Raw genomic sequence first — 25,455 nt, 5'->3', positions numbered from 1 at the left:
AAAATTAGAAACAATATTTATTGTTTCCTGTTAAAATTGGGTGCTCTCACGGAGAAAGAATGTGCAAAAAGAGCCTTCCTACGTTATGGCTTTCACTTACCCAGGAGGCTGGGGCTGTCTTCACTTGAGTTGGAGAGAAAATTCTCCATCATCTCGTGGGAATTTAGACAATTCTCATTTATTTATTTTTTTATTTTCTTGTGTAAAAATATTAAGCAATAGTTAATAGGTGATCTGTTCTTAGGTTTATCTACCTAGTCCATTTATTTGGTAGACAGATGTGGGCTTCACGTCATATACATCCCTATGTGCAGGCAAGGAATAGATGGCACACAGAAATCTGTTGGGTTTCCCTGGCTAGCGACTGAAGATCCCAGCTCCTGGTTTAGCTGGTTGAAAATAGGCAAGGGGCCTCTAGAGAGCCAGCCATCAGTTCCTCAGCGAGGAGTATTCTGAGTGTAGTAGGGCCATCAGTCAACCAGTAGGTGGCAATTTGGCCAAAGGCAGTAAGTCTATAAACTATTTATTCCATCTCCAATTCTCTGGAAATATTCTAAATTCAAGTTTCAAAATGGCATACCAAGTTCTACAAGGTAGAGGATATCATTAAGGCAATAGTTTTACCATCATAGCCATGTCTGGAGCTCTGATTCCACCATCTCCCTCCCCTCACCCTTCAGGACTACCTAGTCCTGCCCACTGCTTCTCAGCAACAGTTGTCCAGCATCCAGAAGTCTTGAGCAGTCCTCAGCCTCAAATGTTGGGGGCAATCCAATTAAGGAACTTCATGGCAATTTCAAAGCCAAGGAAACAGGCCTATGAAGAGGTTGGGTGGAGAAGAAAAAACAGCAATCGAGGGTGACTATTTGTAGCTCCTACCTCCTGCACCGTGCTTGGTTAGCCCTGGCAATAGCAGAGCCCCTTCCCTACCTAACCCCCTTCCCACCCATATTAAGGGAGCAAATTAACTGATTTTGGTAAGGAACATCTGTCCACCCAATACTCCAGAGGCTAAGTCAGAGAGATCTCAAGTTTGAAACCAACTTGGACTACACAGTAGCACCCTGTCAAAAGAAGAAAGAAGAGATAGGGAAAGGGGAGAAGAGAGGAGAAAAAGGAAGTTATAGTCACTTACTAAAATGTGCATGGCCAAGGCTGGGTGTGGTGACACACCTGTACAGTCCTAGCACTTTTACTGGGAGTTTGAAGGCAGCCTGGGCTACCTATAGAGAATTTGTTTTTAAAAACATTGGGGGAATGGAGGAGAAGGATGGGGAGAGAAGAAAAAAAGAAAATACATGTCTAGCAACCACCCCTTCTGATAACCAGATCAAGAAATTCAAACCTCTAACTTAAAGAGTTCCAAAGGCAAGGCTGGCAGCTACAGGAAAGCAAGTGGATGAGGAAGCTTTGGCGATCCCCAGAGCAAGCAAAAGCCAGTTCCTTGCACTGAGTCCAGAAGGAAAACTCAGCCCTTAGCAGATACTCACTGCATTGGCTGGGAAGGCTCGTATCATTACTGCATTGAACCCTTTGTACAAGGATGTGACTCCTTCATCCCGGATCAGCTCTCTCAGCACATCTCTGAAACCGTTTGGATATTTTCCAGGAGGTGCTGTAGGGAAGAACCCAAGTTTTTAAGCTCCAGGAAGCTTTGTGACCTGACCACAGCAACCCACACGGGGACAGTCTAATAATTAAATGTCGGGTCGGAGCTAGCGCCAGGGCAAGGGCCTTGAAGGCCATCTAGAAGCAGCCACAGCCCAGCTGACATGGGGGCACAGACAGGCATGTCTGGGTTCCTGGTGCCAAGGGAGTGAAAAACTGAGGGAGGGAGGATAGACTCTTGTTTTGTGTTTAGACTGACGAGAAAGAAATCCTAGCGTTTCTAGAATATAAATGTGAAGGAGAAGGCTGGTCAGCTATTAAGATTCTGCCATGAAAAAGAGAGAAGACAGTCTCAGTCTTCAGACCTGAGCACTCACCAGGTACGGGTGATGCACCCCTGCTTACACTCCCAGCACTTGAGAGGTAGATGCAGGAGGAATAAGAATTCAAGATCAGCCTTGGTTATATAGCAAGTTAGAGGCCAGCCTGGGCTACATGAGACCCATTCTCAAACAACAAAAACAAAACCCCTGCACCCCAGGGTAGTCAATGCCAGGGCCCGCTCCCTTCAGACCCACACCACTCACCAGTCTGGAATCGAGATTTGAGCACATCTGGGGGGATGGCCACAACCCAGTTGAAGATCCCCGCAAAGCCTCCAGCCACCAGGATCCGGGGCACACTGAGGTCACTGACACTGCAGAACACCACAGTCCCAGTCAGACACACCCTTGGCAGTGACGTTCAGACCAGTCCCTCCACCCATACTCAGGGAAGAAGGCACTGAAAGAGCTCCAGCCTTGGGGAGGAGGTTCAAGGTCCATGACCCGGCAGCTGCCACTTTGTTGGAGGAGGTTCTGTGCATTATTGAAAACGCCCTCCACTGAGGGAGGCACAGAGTAAAAGGATGTTAGCTGTACCCCAGCAGCTACTAAAGGCAACTACATGGAGCTAAGAACAAGTATCTTGTCTGCTTCAGACCCACTTATGGGAGGAGACAACCTACCCAGAAGTGGGAAAATGGCTTCTACATTCTAATGTTCTTTTCACCTCTTTCCCTCTGGAGTGAAGAGATCTTTAAGCCATTCATATGTCATGAAATACATCCCACTGGCTGGAACATCTGTGAGTGGCAAGAAAAAGATGAATTAAAAAATCAATAAAATCTCCACAGATTGGCACTAGAATATTCAGAGATTGCTGAGTTCTTTTTAAAAATAATATTTTTTTTTGTTTTTTTAAGATAAAGTTTCTCTGTGTAGCCCTAGCTGTCCTGGAACTTGATCTGTAGACAAGGCTGGCCTTAAACTCCCAGAGATCCCCTACATCTGCCTTCCAAGTGCTGGGATTAAAGGTGTGAGCTAATTTTTTCTGAGGTTAAAATTGGATCATTTCCCCTTTTCTTTTCTCCCTCTAACCGCCCCCATGTACCACCCCCTTGCTGTCTTTCAAATTCATGACCACTTTTTCTTTGTTTTTTATATATACACACACATACACACACACATACACATACTATATAAATATATTTATACTACATAAATATAGACATTTATGTTAAATATATACTATACATACTATATATGAATATATACACACACATATATATATAGTATAAATGCATAAGTCCAGCCTTCTTGGTCTGTATAATGTTACTTGTATGCATATATCTTCAGGGCTGACCAATTAGATGTTCTTCTCTGGGAAAGATCCTGAGAAGTTCTTCAGCAGCTACATCCTTTTTTTTTTGTTTGTTTTTTTGTTTGTTTTTTTGAGACAGAGTTTCTCTGTGTAGTCCTGGCTGTCGTGGAACTCTCTGTAGACCAGCCTGGCCTTGAACTCAGCAATCTGCCTGCTACCCTCTCCCAAGTGCTGGGATTAATTTAAAGGTGTGCTCTACTACCACCCAGCTCATCCTTTTTACTTTTAATTTTTTTTTACCTTTATTTTTTTATTTTATGGGCTACAGATATGGCTCAGTCATTAAAGGCTAGGCTCACAACCAAAAGGATTTTTTATTTTACTTTATGTGTATGAGAATTTTGTCTGCTTGTATGTCTGTGCACCATATGTGTGCAATGCCCAGAGAGGCCAGAAGAGGGCAACAGATCCTCTAGAACTGGAGTTACAGATAGTGGTGAGCTGTGATGTGAGTGCTGGAAACTGAACCTGAGTACTCTAGCAAAGTAGCCAGTGCTCTTAACCACTAAGCCATCTCTCCAGCTCCTATATCTTTTGTTTGTTTGTTTTTGTTTTTTTGAGACAAGGTTTCTCTGTGTAACCTTGGCTGTCCTGGAACTCACTTTGTAGACCAGACCAGCCTGGAACTCAAGACATTCTCCTGCCTGTCTCCCAGAGTGGTGGGATTAAAGGTATGCTCCACCATGCCAGATACATCCTATTTTAAATAATCACCCTGCAACTATCAGATGCTGCTGAGAGTCAAGCACTAGTGAGTGTAAACCAACATAATCTAATGCATCTTCCCAGTCCCTGTAGGTGGTCGTCACAATACACCAACTCTAAGCAGTTACAATTACAGCTAATTGTCTGGCCTTCCTTTAAGCTGCCATCTCAGGGTAAGACTGTCTCTTCCTCAGGAACCCTGCCTGTCAAAACCAAGAGGAGGGCTGGGAGCTCAATGGTAAAGCACTGCCTAGCCTGCACAAGCCCCAAAGAGATTCCCACTATTCCTAAGTCTTTCTTTTTCCCCTTCTCATCTTCAGGCATGATTTCTAAGTAGTAGCCACTGCCTTCCCATGTCATGACTCCACCCCTGAAGACATTGAGGAAGGATAAACCTCTCCATCCTTCTCTGTGTCCACGCTGGGTGAGAGTACCCATAAGCAGGACACACACTCCAGGTTTGTAAGGGCATGTGTCAACACTGATCTATGGTCCAGGTAAGCGCCTCTGTGAGACTCTCATCCCCTGACCTTCCCAGGTGACCTAGGTGTGGTACTTCGGAGTTTACCTCGCAGGAGGGTAAGCATAGTCCCTTTGTAGAAGCCACGGATCCCATACTCCTGATAGAGCTTCTTTGCACAGTCCAAGGTACCATTGTATTTGTTTTCCCCTGTAGAAACCTGAATCTGGGAGGGATGGAAGGTCATCAAGTCAAAACAGCAATTGATAGACCCAGCAGGTTTGGGGTTCCCTGGCCAGCCGCCTAACTTAACCATTGAGCCTCAGGCTAGTGAGAGACCTTGTCTCAAAAGACAAGATGGCTAGGTGGAGCCTTAGAGACAACACCTGTAGCCGAGGCCTGGCCTCCACATGCTCATGTAGATACGTACCTGCTCATAAAAAGACAATAAATGCCAACAAGATGCCAGGGGTGTTAGAACTCTGACAAAGATTTATAAAGCAGCCATGATGAAAATCGTTTAATGAAAACATTTTGAGTATGCTTGAAACATAAAAATAGCCACAGCAAAGAAATGGATAGTTTTAGCGGAGAAATTAGAATATACAAAGAAGAAACAAACAAAATTTCAAAGTGAAAAATCAAACTGAAACAAAAGACTCGGTGGTGACCTCTCTCAACAGCAGCAAAGAAGAAAGGGGCACCATCTCTGAAAGAGAAAAGAGGCTGGCCAGTGAGCTGGCTCAGGGGGCGAGGCAGTGCTGTACAGGCCTGGGACACTCGTGAAGGCGGGATGGAGAGCGCCGACCCCAGAGTTGTCTCTGACAGTCCCATATGCACTGTGGCTGTGTTCCCCATCCCAGGAACAGGAAAGTCATTTTTAAGTTTTCTTTAAAAATAAGTTTGTTTGTTTGTTTGTTTGTTTGTTTGTTTAAACCAAGCATGATGGTGCGTGCCTGTAATCCCAGTGGCGGGGAGGAAGAGACAGGAGGACCAGGAGTTCAAGGCTACTATTCTCTACAGAGTAAACACGAGGCTAACTTGGGCTACATGAGACTCTGTTTCAAAAACAAACAAACAAAACTCAATAAAACCCAAATCAAAACAAACATAACTAAAACAATATAGTAAGTGAATGAAATGTCACATGATGCATCCGTTCAGACCTACCTGCCCTTATCAACAGCACTTCAGAAACTGAAAGGTCGTTCTTGGGGGACTAAACCTTGGACTTTGCATATGCTAAGCAGATACTCTACCACTGAGCCATATCATCTCTCATCAGAGGCAGAAGGGAGGCTGCTCCTGCCCAAGATGCTGTATGTCTCCATTTACTGCCAGAAGTCCAGTGGAAGTCCAGTAAATGCCTTTCTATATTGTTTCTGTGGGGTTTATACTTTTTTATTTTGAGACAGGGTTTCTATGTAGCCTTGGCTGTCCTGGAACTCTATGTAGATCAGGCTGGCCTTGAAGTGTCTGCCTCTTCTTCCCAGTGCTGGGATTAAAGGCCTGCGCCACCATGCCTGGCTCATTCTATAATTTTTTAATTTTAAGAACTTCTGAATTTCAGGACTCATGCTTGCAATCCCAGCACTCTGGAAGTACAGGCGGTGTGATCTGATGCTCAAGGCCACCCTCAGGTATACAGCCAATTTGAGGGCACCTGTGTTCTTTCTAGTTCACGGTTATTATAAATAAAGATATCACACACACATTTGCATACAAAGATTTAAGTGTTTATTTCTCTGAGCTCAATGCCCAGGACTATACAGTTGCTGGGTTGTATAGTAGTTAAATCCTTAGCTGTTGCTTGTTTGGATTTTTGTTTTTGTTTTCATTTTAGCTTTTGGTACTTTGATACAGAGTATCCTGAGGTAGCCTAAGCTGGACTATAACTCTCTCTATAGCCCAGGATAACAATAAACTTGTAGCAAGCCTCCTGCTTCAGCCTCCTGAGTGCTGGGATTATAGTTCTGTGCCACAGCACATGAACATATGCTCCTCCTGCCTCCTCTCCAGCACACGCCTCCTGGAAGGCACCCCAGCAGTTGGTGTCTAGTTCTTGGTTCTTCCAGGTTTCTGAAAGCCTTGTTTTGCCCAACTGTTCTAAAGCTCTCACAGAGGGTTAAAAGTACATAAATACAAATCCAGGCATAGCAGAACATGCCCAAGACTTCAACACTTGCCAAGGATAGGAAGACTGAGGCAGGAGGATCATGAGTTTGAGGCCAGCCTGTGCCACATAGCAAGACTGTGACTCAAAACAACAAACACACAAAAATACTAATGCACATGCAGAACTTCGCACTGGCGTCCTCCTCACAGACCACACCCTTACCTGCAGTAAGCATTTGATCCTCTCTCCAGGGGTCATGATTCCTGTGGTGAACACACCAGATAACATCCCAGCTGCAAACACCTGCGGGTAGCTGCATTGAACAAAACCAGAAACAACCACCTGTGGTTATCCATCGAGGCTAAGGTGATCCCAGCAGAGAGAACGTGGACCGGGGAGAAGCACGGCCACAAGTACACCAGATTCTTCACAAAGACCAGTTTCCTGGTCAATTCTAACGTCAAATTTACCAGAGCAAGGGGCCCGACGTCAAGGACAGGAGACCCTTGGTACCCACACATAACAGGCACATACTCAGAATCCCCTCCTCCCAGAGAAAAGCTTTATAGTGAGGTCTGGTTTCCACCATGAACCTGCTGTGCCCAGTAACTCTGGACAAGTTACCAGGTCTCCGCAAGCCTTGATTTCCTAGCTGTAAAATACTGGGTTGCTGTGGGGCAAAGAGAGCCTCTAACCTGAGATCTAAACCCCAGTGGACCCCAGTTCCCCTCCAATATCACATACGCTGGGCCACTAAGGGCCTAGAACATGAAGCCAAGACTCAAGCAGAAAAGCTTCAAGTCAAGGAGAATGGTTGTGGCCATCCCGCAGGCTGAGAGACAGCCAAGTGCTCTGGTTTCAGTACTGTTGCTGTGATAAAATACCCTGAGCAAAGCAACCTAAGGGAAGACGAGGTTGGTCTCACAACCCATGGTCACAACCCATCATTTGGGGGCCATGAGGCAGGAAGTCAAGCAGCTAGTTATACCACATTTACAGTCAAGGACAGAGGGGAACAAATGCACTCATGCCGCCTGCTTTTAGCTTCTCTAGTCTTCAGTCTTATATGGTTCAGAGCCCCTGCTTAGAGAATGACGCCACTCACAATGGGCTAACTCTTTCTACATCAATCAACAATAAGACATGCCCACAAACCAACCAGATAAGGACAATTACCACAATTGGAATTCTCTTCACAGGTGACTCTAAGTTGTGGCAAAATGATATTTAAAACTAACCTTCAAAAATAAATTAATTAATTAAAAAAAAAAAAAAAAAAAAACCTTCAGCTAAGCAGTGGTGGCACATGCCTTTAATCCCAGCACTCAGGAGGCAGAGGCAGACAGAGCTCTGTGACTTCAAAGCCAGCCTGGTCTACAGAGTGAGTTCCAAGACAGCTAGGGCTACACAGGGAAACCCTGTCTCAGAAAACAAAAAAAAAAAAAAAAAAAAAAACAGAAACAGAAACAAAAAATACCTCCCCTTCATATCAATCCAGTAATGAGGACTATAATGTGCTGAGAAAAGCTAAGTCAATGAAGGTACCCAGGAATGCTGGGTCCTCACTCTAACTCCTACAGAATAAAGCAGCCTGAGTATGAGAAGGAATTTGAAACTCCTAATGTCTATCACTAAAGCTGTCTGAGCCACCTCTAGCAAGGCCTTATCTTTCTAGGATTAGGTTGTCTCAAAACGAAAGAGTAAGCATAAATAAAAGAGGGCTGGGCTGAGTATGATAGTGTATACCTTTAATCCTAGCACCCAGAAGGCAGAGACTGATGGATCTCTATGAATCGGAGGCTATCCTGGTCTACATAATGAGTTCCTAGCCAGCCCAAGCTGCATATGGTGAGACCCTGTCTCAAAAAAGTAAAATAAGAGTTTGAAGCCTGGTCTACAGAGAGAAACCCTGTCTTGAAAAACAAACAAACAAAAAAGCAAGTAAAATAAAATAAAAGGCTAGAAATACAGCTCAGTGATCCAGTGCTTGTCCAGCATGTGTGAAGTCCCAGTTTCAATCCTCAGTGCTGTCATTTTTTTTTTTAAATGTAAGCCTATCCAAAGAGCTGCAATCACTGTTTAATTGGCAGACAGTTTTCCCCAGAAACAAACGCCCACTCACTGCCTTGTAGGCCTGCCCAGGTGGCACAGAGACTTCTTACATAGATACCTAGCTTCACAGTCCCAGGTTACACTGCTCTCCCAGTTAGTTACATCTCAGTAACTAAATTGCTCCTATAGCACCATCAACCTCCACTCTTCCCAAGGTGCCCAACCTTAGGGACTGTTCCCAAAATAGGATCGTGTGTGCACATAGGACACCATGTGGACACTATGAACACCTGGCCTACTCTGCTACTTCCCACCCCCACTCCAGGAGGTATCTGTGAGTGCTGGGTTTCCATTTCAGCGCTCTGGTAAAACTCCTTTCCCTGCTAAGTGCCTGTAGGGAGGTAACGGCTGCAAGGTAGACCGAATGGTAGGATGGGGTCCTGAGTGTCTCATTCTGCTTCTAGAGGAAGGCTATTTCTCTCATGCTGATGTGACTATATGGGAACACAGCTCATAAGCATGGCACAGCTGTGAGCTGTCACATCACACAAAGGTATTCAGAGATGCTATGTATCCTGAGGACCTTGGTCTGCCAGCCACTCAACTGCTTCAAAACAAACCTCACATCTGGGGCCTTGACAGTCTCTACACAATGACTCCAGGAACAGAACCTCACATTACAAACACCTTTATCTGCATCTTAGACCCTTACTCTGTTATAGGCTGAAGCGGGGACAGAAGACGATCATGTGACACCCTAACCTCCTCCCTTGAGCTCCCAGATGCCAAGCCTTGCCAGCTTGGGTGGTTCTTGTGTTTCCTGCAGCCTTTCCAGGGGTTGTTTCCTGATGGGCTCAAGACTGGGGACACCTTGTCAAATCAAGCGTTTCACTCAGAAGTCCCCAGCATTCTGAGAATGCTTGGACATTAATCGTGTTTTTAAATGTTGAGGTATAATTCTCACTCAATTGTCTCCCCCCCATCCCAGATAGGCTTTCTCTGTGTAGCCCTGGTTGTCCCGAAACTCACTCTGTAGACCAGGCTGGCCTTGAACTCAAAGAGATCTGCCAGCCTCTGCCTCCTGAGTGATAGGATTAAGGGCATGTGCCACCACTGCCTGGCTCACTTGATTCTTTATACCCAAACTGGCACTAAAAAATTTACTGCAAGAACATAAAAGGGGCTGAAGAGATGGCTCAGTAGTTAAGAACACTGGCTGCTCTTCCAGAGGAGCCAGTTGGACTCCCAGGACCCACAAGGCAGCTCATAAAAGTCTGAAGCATCAGTACCATGAGATCTGACACCTTCTTGGCACTGCACCCATGTGGTACACAGACATACTTGCAGGCAAAACACCCCTACACATAAAATAACAAAATAAATTTTTTTTTTAAATTTAAAGAATCTACAACAAGGACTGGGAATAATCTCAGTTGGGAGAATGTTTGCATGGAAAAAGCCATGGGTTCCATCCCCGGCACTGCATGAAACCAGGGGTAGTGGAGCACAACCCTAATCTGAGGACAATAGGTAGAGGCAAGAGGATCAGAAGTTCAAGGTCATCTTGGCTACACTGAGAGTTCTTTTTAAAATTAATTTTATGTGCATGAATGTTTTGCCAATCTGTATGTATGTACAGCATGAACACACCTTGTGCCTGAGAAAGTCAGAAGGATCTGATCCCCAGAACTGGAGTTACAGAAGTTGTAAGCCATCATGTGGGTGCTGGGAACCAAACCTAGGTATCTGCAAAAGTAACTAAGCCATCTCTCCAGCTCCTGGAACCTCTTCTCTTAAGCAGCTAACAGAAAGCAAGTCTCCTTCTGTCCTTAACGTGGCACGGGCGGCACCACAGCACTTGACGTGCATTTCAGCATTCAGCTCCCAACAGCAGCGTGCAGTGGGGATTCACTACGGAAAAGAAATCAACAACAACCTGGCAAAGAGGCAGGGAAGGCTCTTTCCTTCTGTTACCCTTTCAGTTCACAGAACAAAGGAAACACAGGTTCTTCCTTCTCTCAGAAAGCCTACAAGTCAACCCTGGGACCCAGAGGACAGTGCAGTGGTGAAGACTTTCCCTCAGCACATATCACACCACCAAGACCAGCACTGAGTGCCGCCTGCGAGTACTTACTTAAGTATATCCTCTGGAGATTTCTGCTGTAGTCTCTTCCCCAAACCAAACCCAAAGAAGCACACAGCGAACATAGGGGTGACTCCAATCAAGGGTGCACCCATGCCCCGGTACAGTCCCATGACGCCCTGCAAGGAATCACAGAAACAGAGTCTGCTCCAGATACCACCACTGTATTTCAGTCCTGGGAATCAAACCAAGGGCCTAGCCAGAGCTCACCTCTGAGCTGTACCCCCAACTCTCTACCCCCTCCAAAACAGCGCAGTCACATAGCCTCTTAACTCTAGACTTTCTTCTTCACCTTTTTCAAGCACAGAGATTTACCTAGCTCCCCCTCCCTGCATTTGTGTGTGTGTGTGTGTGTGTGTGTGTGTGTGTGTGTGTGTATATGTATGTTTAGGTGTACATGTGTGTGCCAGTGCACATGAGTCATGTGTAGGTCAGAAGTCATCCTTAGGTGTCAGTCCACAGGCATCATTCACTTTTTTTTGTTTTGTTTTGTTTTTCGAGGCAGGGTCTCTCTAGGTAGTCCTGGCTGTCCTGGAGCTTGCTAAATAACCCAGGCTGGCCTTGAACTCACAAAGAGAAATACCTGCCTCCTAAATCTCTGTAAAAATCCAAAAAAGATGTACCAGAGATACAGTCTGAATTTAAAACCAGCCTGGGAAATTTAGTGAAATCTTGTCTCAAGATTTTCTTTCTTTCTTTCTTTTTTTTTTTTTTGAAACAGTGTCACGCTTTGTATCCCTGGCTGGTCTGAAACTTCTTATGTAGACCAAGACAGCCTTGAATTAAAAGACATTAGCTTCTACCTCCCATAATGCTGAAATTAAAGTCCTGTACTACCACACCTGGACAATAAGGAATATTTTTAGTGGACTTGGGAGCGGAGTGGAGTGAAGTGAGCCTGGAAAGATGGTTCGTCAGCTAAGAGCCTTTTCTGACCTCTGTGGGCACCAGGCAAACGTGTGATGCACATACAGATATGCAGGCAAAACACTCACTCACATGGAATAACACATCTTAAAAAGAAAAAAGTGTTGGGCATGGTGGCACATGCTTGTAATACCAGCACTCAGGAAACAGGCAAGAAGACTGAGAGTTTGAAGCCATCCTGGCCTTCAAAATAAGACTAAATCTCTCTCAAAAAGAAAAAAAAGAAGAAAGAAAGGAAAAGAAAACAATAACAACAACAACAACAAAAGGGGGGCTGGAGAGATGGCTCAGAGGTTAAGAGCACTGGCTGTTTTTTCAGAGGTCCTGAGTTCAATTCCCAGCAACCACATGATGGCTCACAACCATCTATAATGAGACCTGGTGCCCTCTTCTGGCCTGCAGGCATACATGCAGGCAGAATACTGTGTACATAATGCATAAATAAATTTTTAAAAAGATGCATTAACATATAAAATACAACAGCAAATGTATGATGCAGATAGGTAGAAGCAGTGTGAACAACTGAAGGAGCTGAGAGTCCTTGCTGCTGGAGTATGTGGAAGGAACAAGGATCACCTGGCTACTCTGCCTTCCAGGGAAAAATTCAATGCCTATATAACTTTAATAAAAAATAAAGCCAATTTGAAAACAAATACAAAAACTAAGAGTGAAGATCGCTCCTGACCGGGCAGACTGCACAGCAGGAGGGCAACACAGATCCAAGCTGAAGAGCTGGTCTCAATGCAGACCCTGCTGGAACCAAAGGGGGCACACACCTATTAAGACTCCGCCTGATCCCACAAAAGCCTGGCACTGCTACAGGGTGTCCGTGCATGCACCAAGGGCAAAGGACAGCGGCAATAACGGGGCCAGGACAGAGGTCTAGGAGGAAGGCGCAAGAGCAGAATGTGACAAAGTCCCGCCAAAATCTCTCCCACAGCTCTGCGTTGGGATGAGAAGGATGCCTGGTTCCTCAGGGCATCTCCCTTCCACTCCAGTGGTCTGTTAGCATCATGAAATACGACTCATGTGTGGCAACTCCAGAAGACAGAGCTACGTCTGGTACATTGAAAAACAAGGAGGTGTACAAATATGGACTAAAGAAACATATCAAACTCTGTAAAGAGTTAGGTCTTTATTGTTTTCTTTCTGGTTTCTGTTTTCTCACTCTATTTCCCAAGCTGAATTCCAATTCAATTCTGATGATCCTCCTGTCTCAGCTTCCTGGGAAATCAGGACTATAAATATATGCTATTTAGGCTTGACTTAGGAGTTGGATTTACATAAGCCCTTCCTTCCCCTCACACCCAAGATACAGTCAAAAAAAATTGTTGACCAAGAAACATGTAGACTTGGCTCTCTTCCTTAAAGGCAGAGAACTCTGGGTAGAATTGAAGTTTAGAGCCTCCACCCCGAGTATCAGATACATAAGAGGGCCCTAAAAACAAAGGTCCAGCTTGGGTGAGAAAGCTGAGCTGCCCTTGCCTCAACACCTTCCTTCTACACTGAATCCTGCAGGAATCCTGTACATATCTACACCAAGGCTGAGCCCATCCCTCCCCAGAACCTTTATACTTCTAGGTGACACCCACTCTTCAGTTTCTACGTGCCTAATGAAGTCTGCTTAGTAGATAATCACATGCAGGTTGTATTTTAGTGCAATTGTAATCTTAGCAGAGAGTGAGGTAGAAGGGCTAATGGGAGCTCAAGTACAGTATGGGATGCAGCATGAGACACCATCTCAAAACATCAAAAAAAGAAGAAAGGGAACCTGAGAGGTGGTCCAGTGCTTTAGCGCATTCCTGAGCTCTACTCTGGAACTGGCTTTAACTCTTAGCACACACATGGTGGCTCACAACCATCCGTAACTCCAGCTCCACAAGATCCCATGCCATTTTCTGAACTATACAGGCACCAGGCACATACATGGACATCCATACCCATAAATAATATTTTAAAAATCACATTCTATTGCTAGGCAGTGGTGGTGCATCCCTTTAATCCCAGCATTCAGGAGGCAGAGGTAGGTGGATTTCTGTGAGTTCGAGGCCAGCCTGGTCTACAAAGGGAGTTACAGGACAGCCAGAGCTACACAAAGAAATCCTGTCTTGAAAAACCAAAGGAAAAAAATAAATCACATTCTATTAAAAATAGATATAATCAAATAACCCTAAAACAATTAAATGTTCCTGTCTAGGAGTGTGGAGATTCTGCTGGCCTCTTTTTTTCTCTAGATCTCACACACTTCTTTTTTGGTTTTTTGTTATTGTTTTTCAGATATTTATTTTATGAGTGTTTTGTCTGAATATATGTATGTGCACATATGTGTCCCCGGTGCCCTCAGTGGTCAGAATAAGGTGTTGGGTCCGCTGGAACTGGAGTTATGAATGGTTGTGAGCCACTATAAGAGTGCTGGGTTCCAAGCCTGGATCGTCTGCAAGAACAGTAAATATTCTCAATTGCTGAATCATTTCTCTTTGTATTGTTCTTTGATACAGGACTCTCCATGTAGTCCAGACTAACCTTGCATTCAGATCTTTTTATCCCAGCTTTCCAAGTGTTGGGATTACAAGCACGTGCCACCACATGGCAATATGCAAATTTCTACTTTTTTTTTTTTTTTTTTTTTTGGTTTTTCAAGACAGAGTTTCTCTGTGCAGTTTTGGTGCCTGTCCTAGATCTCGCTCTGTAGACCAGGCTGGCATCAAACTCACAGAGATCCACCTGGTTCTACCTCCCGAGTGTGCTGGGATTAAAGGCGTGCGCCACTGCTGCCCAGCCAGAGCAAAGCACTTTATTGGCTTCATTCATCTGTATAAATGGTAGCTGGAATTATCAGGCTCCAGAGCAGATGAGGAGAATATGGCTCGGAAGCTACCGCTGTGGCCAGCAGAGTCTCACAGCTATCTTCTTCCCCTGGGAGTAGTGCCACCCCTGAATACAGTCCCCCGAGGAAGGGACGCCCAGCACCCAAGGCACACCTCTCTAATAAGAGTCTTCTGGAAACAGTCGAAGGTCCCAGAGAACATAGGTGGCTGCCCGGGCGAACTTGGTTGTTGTGTCTGCAGTCGGACCTGAAACCAGAAATTAAAATAATCACCTTCCAGAATTACCAGCAATGATCCAACTTCCCTCCTTTTCTCTCCCTTTCTCCTCTTACTCCTCCTCATTTACAGAGCTGAAGATGGAACCTAGAACCCTGTATAAAGCAACTTTCCCACTGAGCTATGTCCTCAGCCCTTCAACTTCATTTAAGCAGGAAAATGTGGGCCTTTGTGGACATCTTCAGCATTTTCTTAACCTGATAGGTAGATTCGATTCACTATTTCATCAGTACTCATTCTATTTATTTATCTTTGGCTTTGGAGACCAGGCTTCTCATTCCTTAAAATATATATATATATATATATATATATATATATATGTGTGTGCTTTATGTATATGAGTGTTTTGTCTGACCTCGGGAACTAGTTATAGTTGTAAAACGCCACTTGGATGCTGGGAACGAAACTGTCCTACGCAATAGCAGTAAGTGCTCTTAAGCTGAGCCAGCTCTCCATCATCTCTTTTGCAAGCGCTTTTTATATTTATTCTCTGACAATTTCACACACGTATAAAATGCATCTCATGCATATAATTCATCTCCCTCCTACTTCCTCCACACACACCCACAACAAGTTCATTATTTTTACTGTCAAATATTTCATTGGACACAAAATATATACATTCAGCCCCATGCTTAGTTTTATGTTGCACTGGGGACTGAACCCAGGGCTTCGTGCAGGCTAAGCAGACACTCTACCAGTGACTATGCTACATCCCTGAACCATTAGGCATCTTCTTGACTATTTTACAAAAAAACAACCCTGAGCCAAGCTGGGCATGGGGGCAATTAAGACGGGAGGACCAGCAGTTTGTCATCTTTGGCCACATAATGAGTCCAAGGCCAGACTGAGCTACAAGAGAATCTATCTCAAAAAGAAACAGAACTAAGGCAGACCACCCACCCCAAGTGCTCCCCCAAATACGACTCAAAAAGATTATGAGCATTAATGAGTCTTTATTTAGCCCCTTAAGACTTAGAGTAAAGTTCTATATTGTGACAGAAACAGAAACAGCTAGTACTTCTTAGTCTTTTTCCAGGATGTTTTCCCTGCTGTTCTCCAAATGCCTCTCAAGGCTGTCCTCACACCAACCTTTCCAAAAGCTCATTTTCAACATGTTCTTCCTCCACTTCTTTATAAATCTTTATTGTTGCATGTGTTAGGACCTTACATGTCCTAGTAAGGAAGGCATTCACTGGGCAGCAAGAATGACATGCAAATCTGTGGAGTTTACAGGACACAACAATCATAATGTCCAGTGGTTATCACTGCTTTATATCCCAAGTCCCTTATGTTCACCTTCAGATTCTCCATGGTAGGCATAACCTTCCACGGCAAGCAGGGAAGAGCAGTGGGAAGAACTTCCGATGTAGGGCTGGGGATGTAGCTCAGTGGTAGAGCATTTGTCTAGCATATGTAAGGTCCTGGGTTTAATCTTTAGCACCACCAAAGTGGGGGCAGGGGTGCAGAACACAACTTCATTTGGTCAGGCAAGCCTTTAGACCCAGCACTTGGGAGGCAGAGGCAATTAGAACTCTGAGTTCAAGGTCAGCCTGGTCTACAGAGTGAGTTCTGCTCTTAACTAGGACTACATAGAGAAACCCTGTCTTAAAAACAAACAAACAAATCTTTATTTGGGCTGGAGAGATGATGAGATGGCTTAGTGGTTAAAAGCACATACTACTCTTGCAGTGGACCAGAGTTCAATTCCCAGCACCTATATGCTAAGTGGCTACAACTACCTGTAACTCCAGCTCTGAGGAAATCTGATACCTCAGGCCTCCATGGGAACCTGCACTCATGTAAACACAAACACAAGCACACACTTAAAAAATTTATAAAATTTTTATTTAGGTGGTCTTTTTATTTGTTTGTTTTGAGACAGGGCTTCTCTGTGCAGCCCTGGCTGTCCGAGAACTTACTCTGTTGACCAGGCTGGCCTTGAACTCAGAGATCTTTCTCTGCCTCCCAAGTGCTGGTATTAAAGGCATACACCACCACCTCCTGTTTAAAGTTATTTTATATAGGTTCTCACAATGTAGCCCAGGCTTGCTTCAGTTTCATTATGTATTCCTGGGTAGCCCTGAACTCATGATGATGTTCTACATAGCCATGTTAAGTGCTTGGATTATTAAGTGTTAACCAACATACCCAGTGCACACATTTTGATTGATATCTTTTTGTGATTTTTGTTGTTTTGAAACAGAGCAGGCAGCTCTCTATAGCCAAGAATGCATCCGAGACAGGTTTCTCTGTGAGCGCCTTCTAACTCACTCTAGACCAGTGCTCGAACTCACAGAGATCATGCTCGCTAGCCAAAGCGCACAGTAAATTTGCACTCCTAATCCCTCCTAGCACCAGTTCCCAAGTGCTGGGATTATTTTTCATCTTTCTTTTGTTTGTTTTGAAACAGGGGTCTCACTATGTAACCCCAGCCGGCCTGAACTCACAATGCAGACCAGCATTTTTATTTATTTTACTTATTTTTTTGAGGTACAGTTTCATGTATCCCAAGCTGGCCTCAAATTCAATTTGCAGCAGAAGGTGCCCTTGACCTTCTTCGCCCTCTGCTTCTACTCCCCAAGTGCCAAGTGCCAGTATTAAGGGGCATCCTGCTTAGGTATTACATGGTGCTGGGTATCAAAACTAAGGTTTTAATGCATGCTAGGCAAGTATTCTCTCAACTGAGCTACACTGCTACCACACTGATATTTTTTTAATGTTCCTTCTATTTATCTCATCGTGACACCAGCCATCCCAACTAGTGAGGACCCAAAGGCCTCCTCAGCTGACACCACGTCTTCACCCCATATCCCGGCTCACACCTGCCTTGCCTTTACTCCTGCCCCAAACGACATGCTGGAACGTAACATCAAAATGCAGTAGCAGTGTTGGGAGGTGAGACCTGCTAGAAGGTGCTGTTCTTAGTGGATTAATGCCAGCTGGAAAAAAGGCCTGCGTTTGATTCCTTGCTTTTCACCATGGCATGACACAGCACAACAGCACTCCCAGCCTCCAGAACTGTGAGGAATAGATCTCTGTCCTTTAGAAACTGCTAGCCTCCAGAGTTCCAAGACCTGGAGATACCAACTTCCCCATGCCAGGTTACACAGCTCTTCCTAGGCTTCCCATCAGAAAGCAGCCAGCTTTTCTTTTCTGTTTTTGTTTTGTCTGCTTGTTTTTCTTTTTTTTTCTTTTTTTTTTTTTTTTTTTTTTTTGAGAAAGGTTTTCTCTATGTAACAGCCCTGGCTGTCCTGGAACTCGCTCTATAGATCAGACTGGTTTCCTAGAACTCACAGAGATCTGCCTGCCTCTGCTTCCTGGGTGCTGGGATTAAAGGCTTGGGCTGCCACATCCAGCAAAAATCATCCAGTTTTTAAATACCTGCTCCAACCCTACTTCCATAAAAATTTTCCAAGCCCCAGTTCTGAAGTGTGCCAGTTCTCAGTTAACAGGACATGTAGGCCATGACTCAGTTGCCTTGAGCCTCTGAAAGAGCCTTCAAGAACTTGGGAGGTAGAAGGATAAGTTCAAGGTCATCTTCTTCTACATAGTGAGTTTGAGGCCGGCATAAAATACACGAGACCCTGCCTCAAAACCAAAACCAAGTCACAAAAGCACCAGCGTTTAGTTGGTGACCACCTAGCTCCCTGAGGTCAAAAGGACAGTAGTCGGGCAATCTGTGGTTTTGATTTACACTAAAAGGAAAAGTCTTCTGGCGTCAACATGCCAGTGAGCATTTTCAGTCATTTATAATTCAGTACAGAGGTCACTGGCCCTTGCTGGGAGGAACGTCAAGAACAAGAGAATCCGAGATAGGAGCAACATTTACATAAGGAGACAGTAAGGATATGAGATTTTTAAAAGACTCAGGTGTGCAGACCAAGATTTCTGCCTCTGTAGAATAAGATTAGGAATAAAAGCCACACACACACAGAGAGCTACTTGAATGAACCACTTCCTTAGAAGCACCAATACAAGTACAGCCCTCGCTGCCTGCCAAGATCTGATTTCAAATTGCAGAACAGTATAGAATCCCCCAGGATGAGCTCTGTCTTTGGTCTGCTTCAATCTTGAACAGAAGAGGCCATCAGATAGCCTGCTGCCCAAGCCTGCCAACAGGAAGAACCCTTGGATACTATTTTCTTTCCGAGGAAACTGATATCCTAACAAGCCCCAACACTGGCTACCACCCTCATGAGACTCATGTCTTCTCTGGGTTCCATGCCCAGCAACACACATCCACACACACAAAAGACTCGTGTCTTCTGCTCACAGGCTCATCCTGGCTGTGACCTATGATCTTCCTCCAAGTCCATGTCCAGGAATGAAGAAAAAAAACATAATAATGAGGCTTCAGGAGCTAAGTCATAGGATATAGACTTTGGTCTCCAGCAAGCAGCAAGGGGAAGAATGGAGGAGTAAGGAGAGAAAGATCCAGGAACGAGCTCTGGTGGGTTTCCTCTGTGATCACTATTTCCTGGGCTGAAACTGGCTAGTCACTGGGTCCACCTTCGCTCCCTAGGGGGGTGACTATGCAATGAGTTATGACGCTTAACCTGCAGTGAGTGACTGGCTGAAAATGGCCAATTGCCTCTTCAGGCAAAGAAAACTGCACAAGAGAAGGCTACAGGCACGCTGGCCCCACAGGACTGTGTCAAAGGACATCTTTGCCACCTTTGTCCTTGGTTTTTTTGGGGGAGGCTGGGTTTACAGAGATCCTGTTTCAATCTTTATAACAAAATATTGGATTAACTGGAAACAGGTTTAGAAACAGAGTAAGTTTTTCCTTTTTATCTCAAAAGAAATAGTGTAGGGTCAGAAAAGACAGTCAAACGAAGACCTTGAAATAGCAGCTGTCTGGCTCGTGGGGCGCGAGGGACAGCCTCTGCCCACTCCTTAGAATGATTCTCGAGATTTTTTTTTCTTTTTGAGGTGCTGGGGGTGTTGCATCCTGAGCCTTTCGCCCTCTTAGGTAGACAGCGCTCTACTTAGTAGCTACACACCAACCCTCCGTCAACTTCCCACGAAGCATCTAACCCGCCCCACTCTTGTCCAGAGGCAGCTTCTCACTGGGGAACCCTACTTTCCGCGTCGCCTCGGGCCTCCCCCCACTAGCCCCCAGTCCAGACTCCGCGCACCTTGACCGTGTCCAGGGGGTGCCCCACAAACACCAGGCACATGCCGCCAAAGCCGCCGGCCAGGAGGTTCTTTAGCGGACTGACGTGCTTCGGCTCGTCTGCCATGGTCAGTCTTCGGCAGTCTACCTGGCAGCTCCGGGCGGTCTAGGTCTTGCTCCGCTGCCCCAGCTACACTACAGGTTCCGCCGACCTTTCGCCTACATTAGGGAGGGCGGGGCCTTGGGCAGGTCGGAAGGAGGGTCCAGTGGGCCTAGCATGGCTTCCGCCCGAAGTCTACTTCCGGCCGCAGCTCCCCCTTAGTGGGCGGGGCTTCCTTAATGCTGTATGGGAGGGGCTTGGGAGTGTCTGCCATGGACTTACTCTTCTGCGAAGCCTTCTTGGACTTTTTACCCCTCTGGTCCTCTGTGGTCCAATGTATCTGTGCACTCCACAGAGGTCGCACACACCCTTTTATGTGCTAGCCAGCCACTCTTTTTAGGTGCTGAACAACAGCAGAAGTACAGCACTCAGGTCCCTGTCCTTAAAAGTTTGATAAACCATGACAAAGATAAGTGAAAAATGCACAGTACATCTTATGGTAAAAATGTCTCTGTAGGAAAACAAATCTGGGAAGAATTAAACTGTGGGAGACAAATAATTTGTAATTCTGTTTAGTTAAACAAGAGAAGATCTCAATGGGAAAGTAAAAGATTAAGATCTGAGGTAAGGAAATGAGTCCCATCCATAGATACTGGGTAAAGGATGAAGGACATTTCTGGCAGAGCTAAAAGAAAATGCAAAAACTCTGAGATGGCCGTAACCACATAGAGGGAGAAGGGGAGGGGGGGAAGAGAGAGAGAGAGATAGAAGAGGAGGAGGAAAAAAGAGAGAGAGACAGAAACAGACAGACAGACAGGAGGAGCTGATGAGGAGAGAGAAGAAATGGAGACTTATCAGAAGCAACTTCATGTGTAACTGTGAGGACATCAGTCTCTTCTGTGAAGGTTTTGGGCAGAGAATAACAATCTGAGATGAAATTTAAAACCAAAATCCCTGTTAACTGCTGGTGAAAATAGCAAGGAGAAAACCAAGAGACTTGAGAAGATTCAATGTCACAAGTAGAGATGTTGGTTTGGACCAGGGCCTAGCAGAGACATTAATGAGTGGTCAGACTGTGAATATGTCCTAAAGGAAAACTCAAAGGACCAGTTAGTGAATGGAAATGCCCTGTATAAGAGCTGGAGAGGCGGCTCAGCAGTTTGGAGAACCAGCCTTTTTGCCAGAATACCCAGGTTCTGTTCCCAGAATCTTAGTGGCAGCTTACAACTCTCTAAAACTACAGTTCCAGGAGATCTCAGGCCCTCTCTTGGACTCTGTGGCACCAGGCACACATACATTCATGGAGGCAAAGACTCAAACCCATAAAATAACAACTAGAGAGGAGGCATCATCTTCATTTGAGGTTGGGGAAGAGAGAGGTAAAATGCAGATTAGAAGATGGTAAAGGACATTTTAGACATAATTCGTTTGAGAGGTCTATTAATAGATCTATCCCTTGATCCAGGATTCTGAAGAGAGGCTTGGGCTAGTGGCTAAATTTGGTATTAATCCGTGAAGTTAGATCACCAAGGGTGTGAAAACGCTCAGAGATAGAGCCCTTTCCCTTCCAGGGTTCGGAGTCCAAATAGATGAGGAAGGACCTGGAAAACAAAGAAGTAACCAAGAAGTTAGGAAACCAAAGACTCTGCAATCACTATGGGAAGGACCTCAGATGGGGTCAATAGGAGCAAATCATGTGAGGTAGGGATGGGAAGACCAGAACAGCACTAGAATCAGGAACTGATGAGGACTAGCTAGTCCCAAAAACCTGACAGAGTGGAGGGCAAGGAGGGTGGAGCAATGCACAAAAACCTCTTTTCTTCGGAGGTAATGAGGGACTGCGAAAGAATTTCAGACACAACAGTGACACAATCAGATTGTTTTTGCAAAATCTATCTTAATTGAATCAATTTGTGTGGGGAGAACTGGGGCAGCCGAACCAGCTGAGATAATTATAGCAGTATAGGTCAGTGGCAGTGAATGCAGGGGTCACACGTGGAAGAAAAAGAAGCAGGAGCCTGAGGCAATGGGGAAGAAATCTACAGCAGCTTTTAGTTTCATTGTGCTTTGATGATCAGAGAATGTCTGGGAACATGGCTGGTTGGTAACAACTGTGCTCCCTGGAAACTAGGAAAAAGGTTAGAGATGGCAGTTATGAAGACTTCAGGATATATATAATAAACTTCAGAAGACTGTCCTTTGGGAAGAGGGACACAAGAATGGCTGTGTGCACCTCTAGTTCTAGAACTCTGGAGGATGGACAGTTAAAGGCCAGAGTGGACGACACAGTGAGCCCCTGTCAAATGTAAGGTTGGGGAAGGAGGCCGGAGGTTTGGCCCAGTGGTTAAGAGAACTTGATGCACGATCATGAGCCCTTAATTCCGGCAAGGACAGAACCAGTTGGGCATGGTTGTGTGATTTCCTGTAACCCCAGCACTGTGTGAGGGGCAGAGATAAGAGGTCACTGGGGCTTGTTAGCTGCCAGCCTAGCAAAAGACTCACATTCCAGGTTCAAGAAGACTCTTCTCAAAGGAACGAGGTGATAAAGGACACTGATGCTTCCTCTGGTTTCTATACCTCCTATACACAGGACCTCTCTCTCTGTCTCTGTCTCTGTCTTTCTCTCTCTGTCTCTCTGTCTCTCTCTCTCTCTGTCTCTGTCTCTGTCTCTCTCTCTCTCTCTCTCACACACACACACACATACACACACACACAGACTCAAGAGAGCTAAAAAAATGTTGTCATGGTGGGGCATGTCTGTCTGCAGTGCTGGCACATGAGACACAGAGGCAGAAGGTAAGGCCATCCTTGTCTACATATATGTTCTTGTTTTTCAAACAGGTCATTTGGTATTTAGTCTTGGTTGGCCTAGAACTGGCTACTTAGACCAGGCTAGACTTAAACTTGTGCTGATCCTTCTGCCTCTGCCTCCCAAGTGCTGGGATTACAGGTGTGTCCCATCACCAGTATCTAGTTTTTGGAGACCAGTCCAAGGTAAATGAAACCCTGTCTAAAATAACAAGTAAATAATAAAGCTGTAGACAGCATTCTAAACGGTATTATTAAATTAGAAACACAGAGCAAAGTACAGAGTTAAAGCCCAGAGATCAGAGCACTAGTGAACAGACTTTAGCTTACCACTCGCTGCCGTCCTTCCCCAGAGAGAGAGACCTTCTTCCTGTGTGACCTGTCTTCTTATTGCCTTTCTGTTCTGCCTTCTCATGGGCTCTAAACCCAGCCACATGATTTCTTCGTCATGCCTGTCTATACAGACCTCCAGGTCTCTATGGTTGATACTGGGATAAAGACGTGTGTCACCATGCTTGCTGTGTCCTTGAACACACAGAGACTCTGCCTGCCATGTGATCAGATTAAGGGCGTGGGCTACTACTGCTGGACTTCTGCTAAATGGCTCGCTTTTAGCTCTGATCTCCAGGCAACTTTATTTACTAACATACAAATAAAATCACATTTCAGCACAAATAAAATATCACCATATTTCCCCTTTCTATTCTAAATAAAAAGAAAAAAGGAACAAAAGTTATAACTAATATAAGAAAAACTATATACAATAAGTACAATAACTATATACAATATATACAAGCAATAAATACATAAACAATGTCTAGTCCATTTGCATTTAACAAACTCAGAAAATATTCCATTATTTATCCTATTTTGGTAAGTCCAAAATGTACCTGATTCACTTTCTATCCTAACTTATATTACTAACATAGAACTATCTTATAATGTCTTTCAAATTTAATAACTTACACTACTTTAGTGAGTTTCTTTTCTGAACTTCTTAACAAGGAAAACTATAACTATCTAATCTTCAACTCCTTTAGCTGTAACTATAACTATCTAATCTTCAACTTTCCAAAACAAATGTGAGCTGACAGGAACAGCCAACTGCCTGGACAGTCACCCGAGGTTTCTCTGCAATGTTGGGGCATCATCTTCCACCTATACACCTTAGTGTATCTGACAGATTCACTTGTGAAGTAAGATGTACACAAGGTCTACAGTTCGACCTCATATTTGGTGAGAGAAGTCCATGTACCAGAAACACCTGAATTCCACTAGTGTCCTGTCATGATTCAGGATTTTAAATTCTGGAAATTGTTGATGTTTTTTTAATTCAGCTGTCCATTCTTCTTGGCTTGTGTGTGTGGCTCCATCTCAGCATCCTGTTCTTCCCCACATCCCTTTCTTCTCAGCTTGTGGGTGGCTTCAACTCTTTTATTAAATGCCAGTCTAACATTGAGAGGTTAGACTCCATCAGCTTAGTTACTCTTTCAAGAATAACTGTTTCAGCTGCTGTTCCACTGCACATCAGAAGCCAATGGTCCACTGCCTGTTCAGCTGCCTTCGAAGAAAAGGGCACTTTATTGGCTGGCCTCTAACTCGTGATCCTCCTGCCTCTGCCTTCTTCAGCAAATCCTACCCGCATGTGCCACAACCGGCTATGTGTAGCTCAGGTCTGAGCTGGGGCCTGCAAGGACACAGGCAAGTAGTTTTTTCCAGAATTTGTACCTGACAAGTGGATCAGGCCATCAAGCAAAGCCAGAGTGATTTTTAATGAATTCTTGCCACATTGGGCACCAAACGGAGATGTAACAGTCTTATTAAATAAGAAACACAGAGCCAAATGCAGAGTTAAAAGCCCAAGAGGTCAGAGCAGTAGCTGAGCGCTGAGACTTAAAACTGCCTTCTTACCCTTCGCTGCCGCTGCTGTCATTCCCTTGAGAAAGAGACCTACTTCCTGTGTATCTGTCATTTTTTTTTGTTTTTTGTTTTTTTTTTGTTTTTTTTTACTTTCTGTTCTGCCTTCTCATTCGTTGTAAACTCAACCACATGACCTCCTTGTCACTGCCTGTCTATACAGACCTCCAGGTCTTCTATGGTTGGTATTGGGATTAAAGGCATGTGTCTCCATGCTGGTGGTGTCCTTGAACACACAGAGATCTGCCTGTCATGTGATCAGGATTAAGGCCATGTGCTACCACTGCTAGACTTCTGCTATGGCTTGCTATTAGCTCTGACCCCCAGGCACTTTTATTAACATACAAATAAAATCACATTCCAGCACAAATATATTATCACCATAGTATCCACAGCTTATCTTCTGTAGAAACAAAGCCTCGTCCCCAACATAACAAATATCCTAATTTCCATTCTGAGGTCAGCACATCCTTAAAGTATATAGGCTGCTTTAATTCTGTAGTTTTTTCTATTATCCAATGTCTCTCTGCAGCTGTTGTTCCTTTCTAATTAGCACTGAGAAAATTCAAAGTTAATAGAGCATTAAGCAGTCTATTTCTGGGGAGTTTTGTTACCCCATGCTGTTTATTTAGCATATCCTTTAGAGTTCTGTTTGAACTTTCTATAACTGCTTGGCCTGTAGGATTATGCAGTAT

General features: G+C 44.7%; 1 protein-coding gene across 1 annotated transcript; it reads right to left on the bottom strand.

The window, feature by feature from the left end:
• Slc25a20 (solute carrier family 25 member 20) lies at positions 1-20,218 on the bottom strand. Its single transcript, XM_028886941.2, has 9 exons — positions 19,958-20,218; positions 14,694-14,786; positions 10,777-10,904; positions 6,813-6,903; positions 4,583-4,700; positions 2,659-2,731; positions 2,196-2,305; positions 1,491-1,615; positions 1-816 (listed from the first exon to the last, which is right to left on the bottom strand). The coding sequence occupies exons 1-9, from the start codon at positions 20,060-20,062 to the stop codon at positions 754-756; spliced, it is 906 nt and encodes a 301-aa protein (XP_028742774.1). The 5' UTR covers positions 20,063-20,218; the 3' UTR covers positions 1-753.
• Positions 20,219-25,455: the final 5,237 nt, after the last annotated feature.

The sequence above is a fragment of the Peromyscus leucopus genome, chromosome 7 (assembly GCF_004664715.2).
Source record: "Peromyscus leucopus breed LL Stock chromosome 7, UCI_PerLeu_2.1, whole genome shotgun sequence".
Classification (NCBI taxonomy): Eukaryota; Metazoa; Chordata; class Mammalia; order Rodentia; family Cricetidae; genus Peromyscus; species Peromyscus leucopus.
The sequence above is the reverse complement of the archived record's forward strand: the minus strand, read 5'-3'. Positions and strand labels throughout refer to the sequence as shown.

Excerpts from the sequence above, each read along its gene's own strand:
- Slc25a20 (XM_028886941.2), bottom strand. The coding sequence starts at position 20,062 with ATGGCAGACGAGCCGAAGCACGTCAGTCCGCTAAAGAACCTCCTGGCC. Across the intron at positions 2,732-4,582 it reads TATGCTTACCCTCCTGCGAG|ATGTTCCAGCCAGTGGGATG; the intron begins GTAAACTCCGAA and ends TGCCACTCACAG. Across the intron at positions 1,616-2,195 it reads CAAATCTCGATTCCAGACTG|CACCTCCTGGAAAATATCCA; the intron begins GTGAGTGGTGTG and ends TCTTCCCTACAG.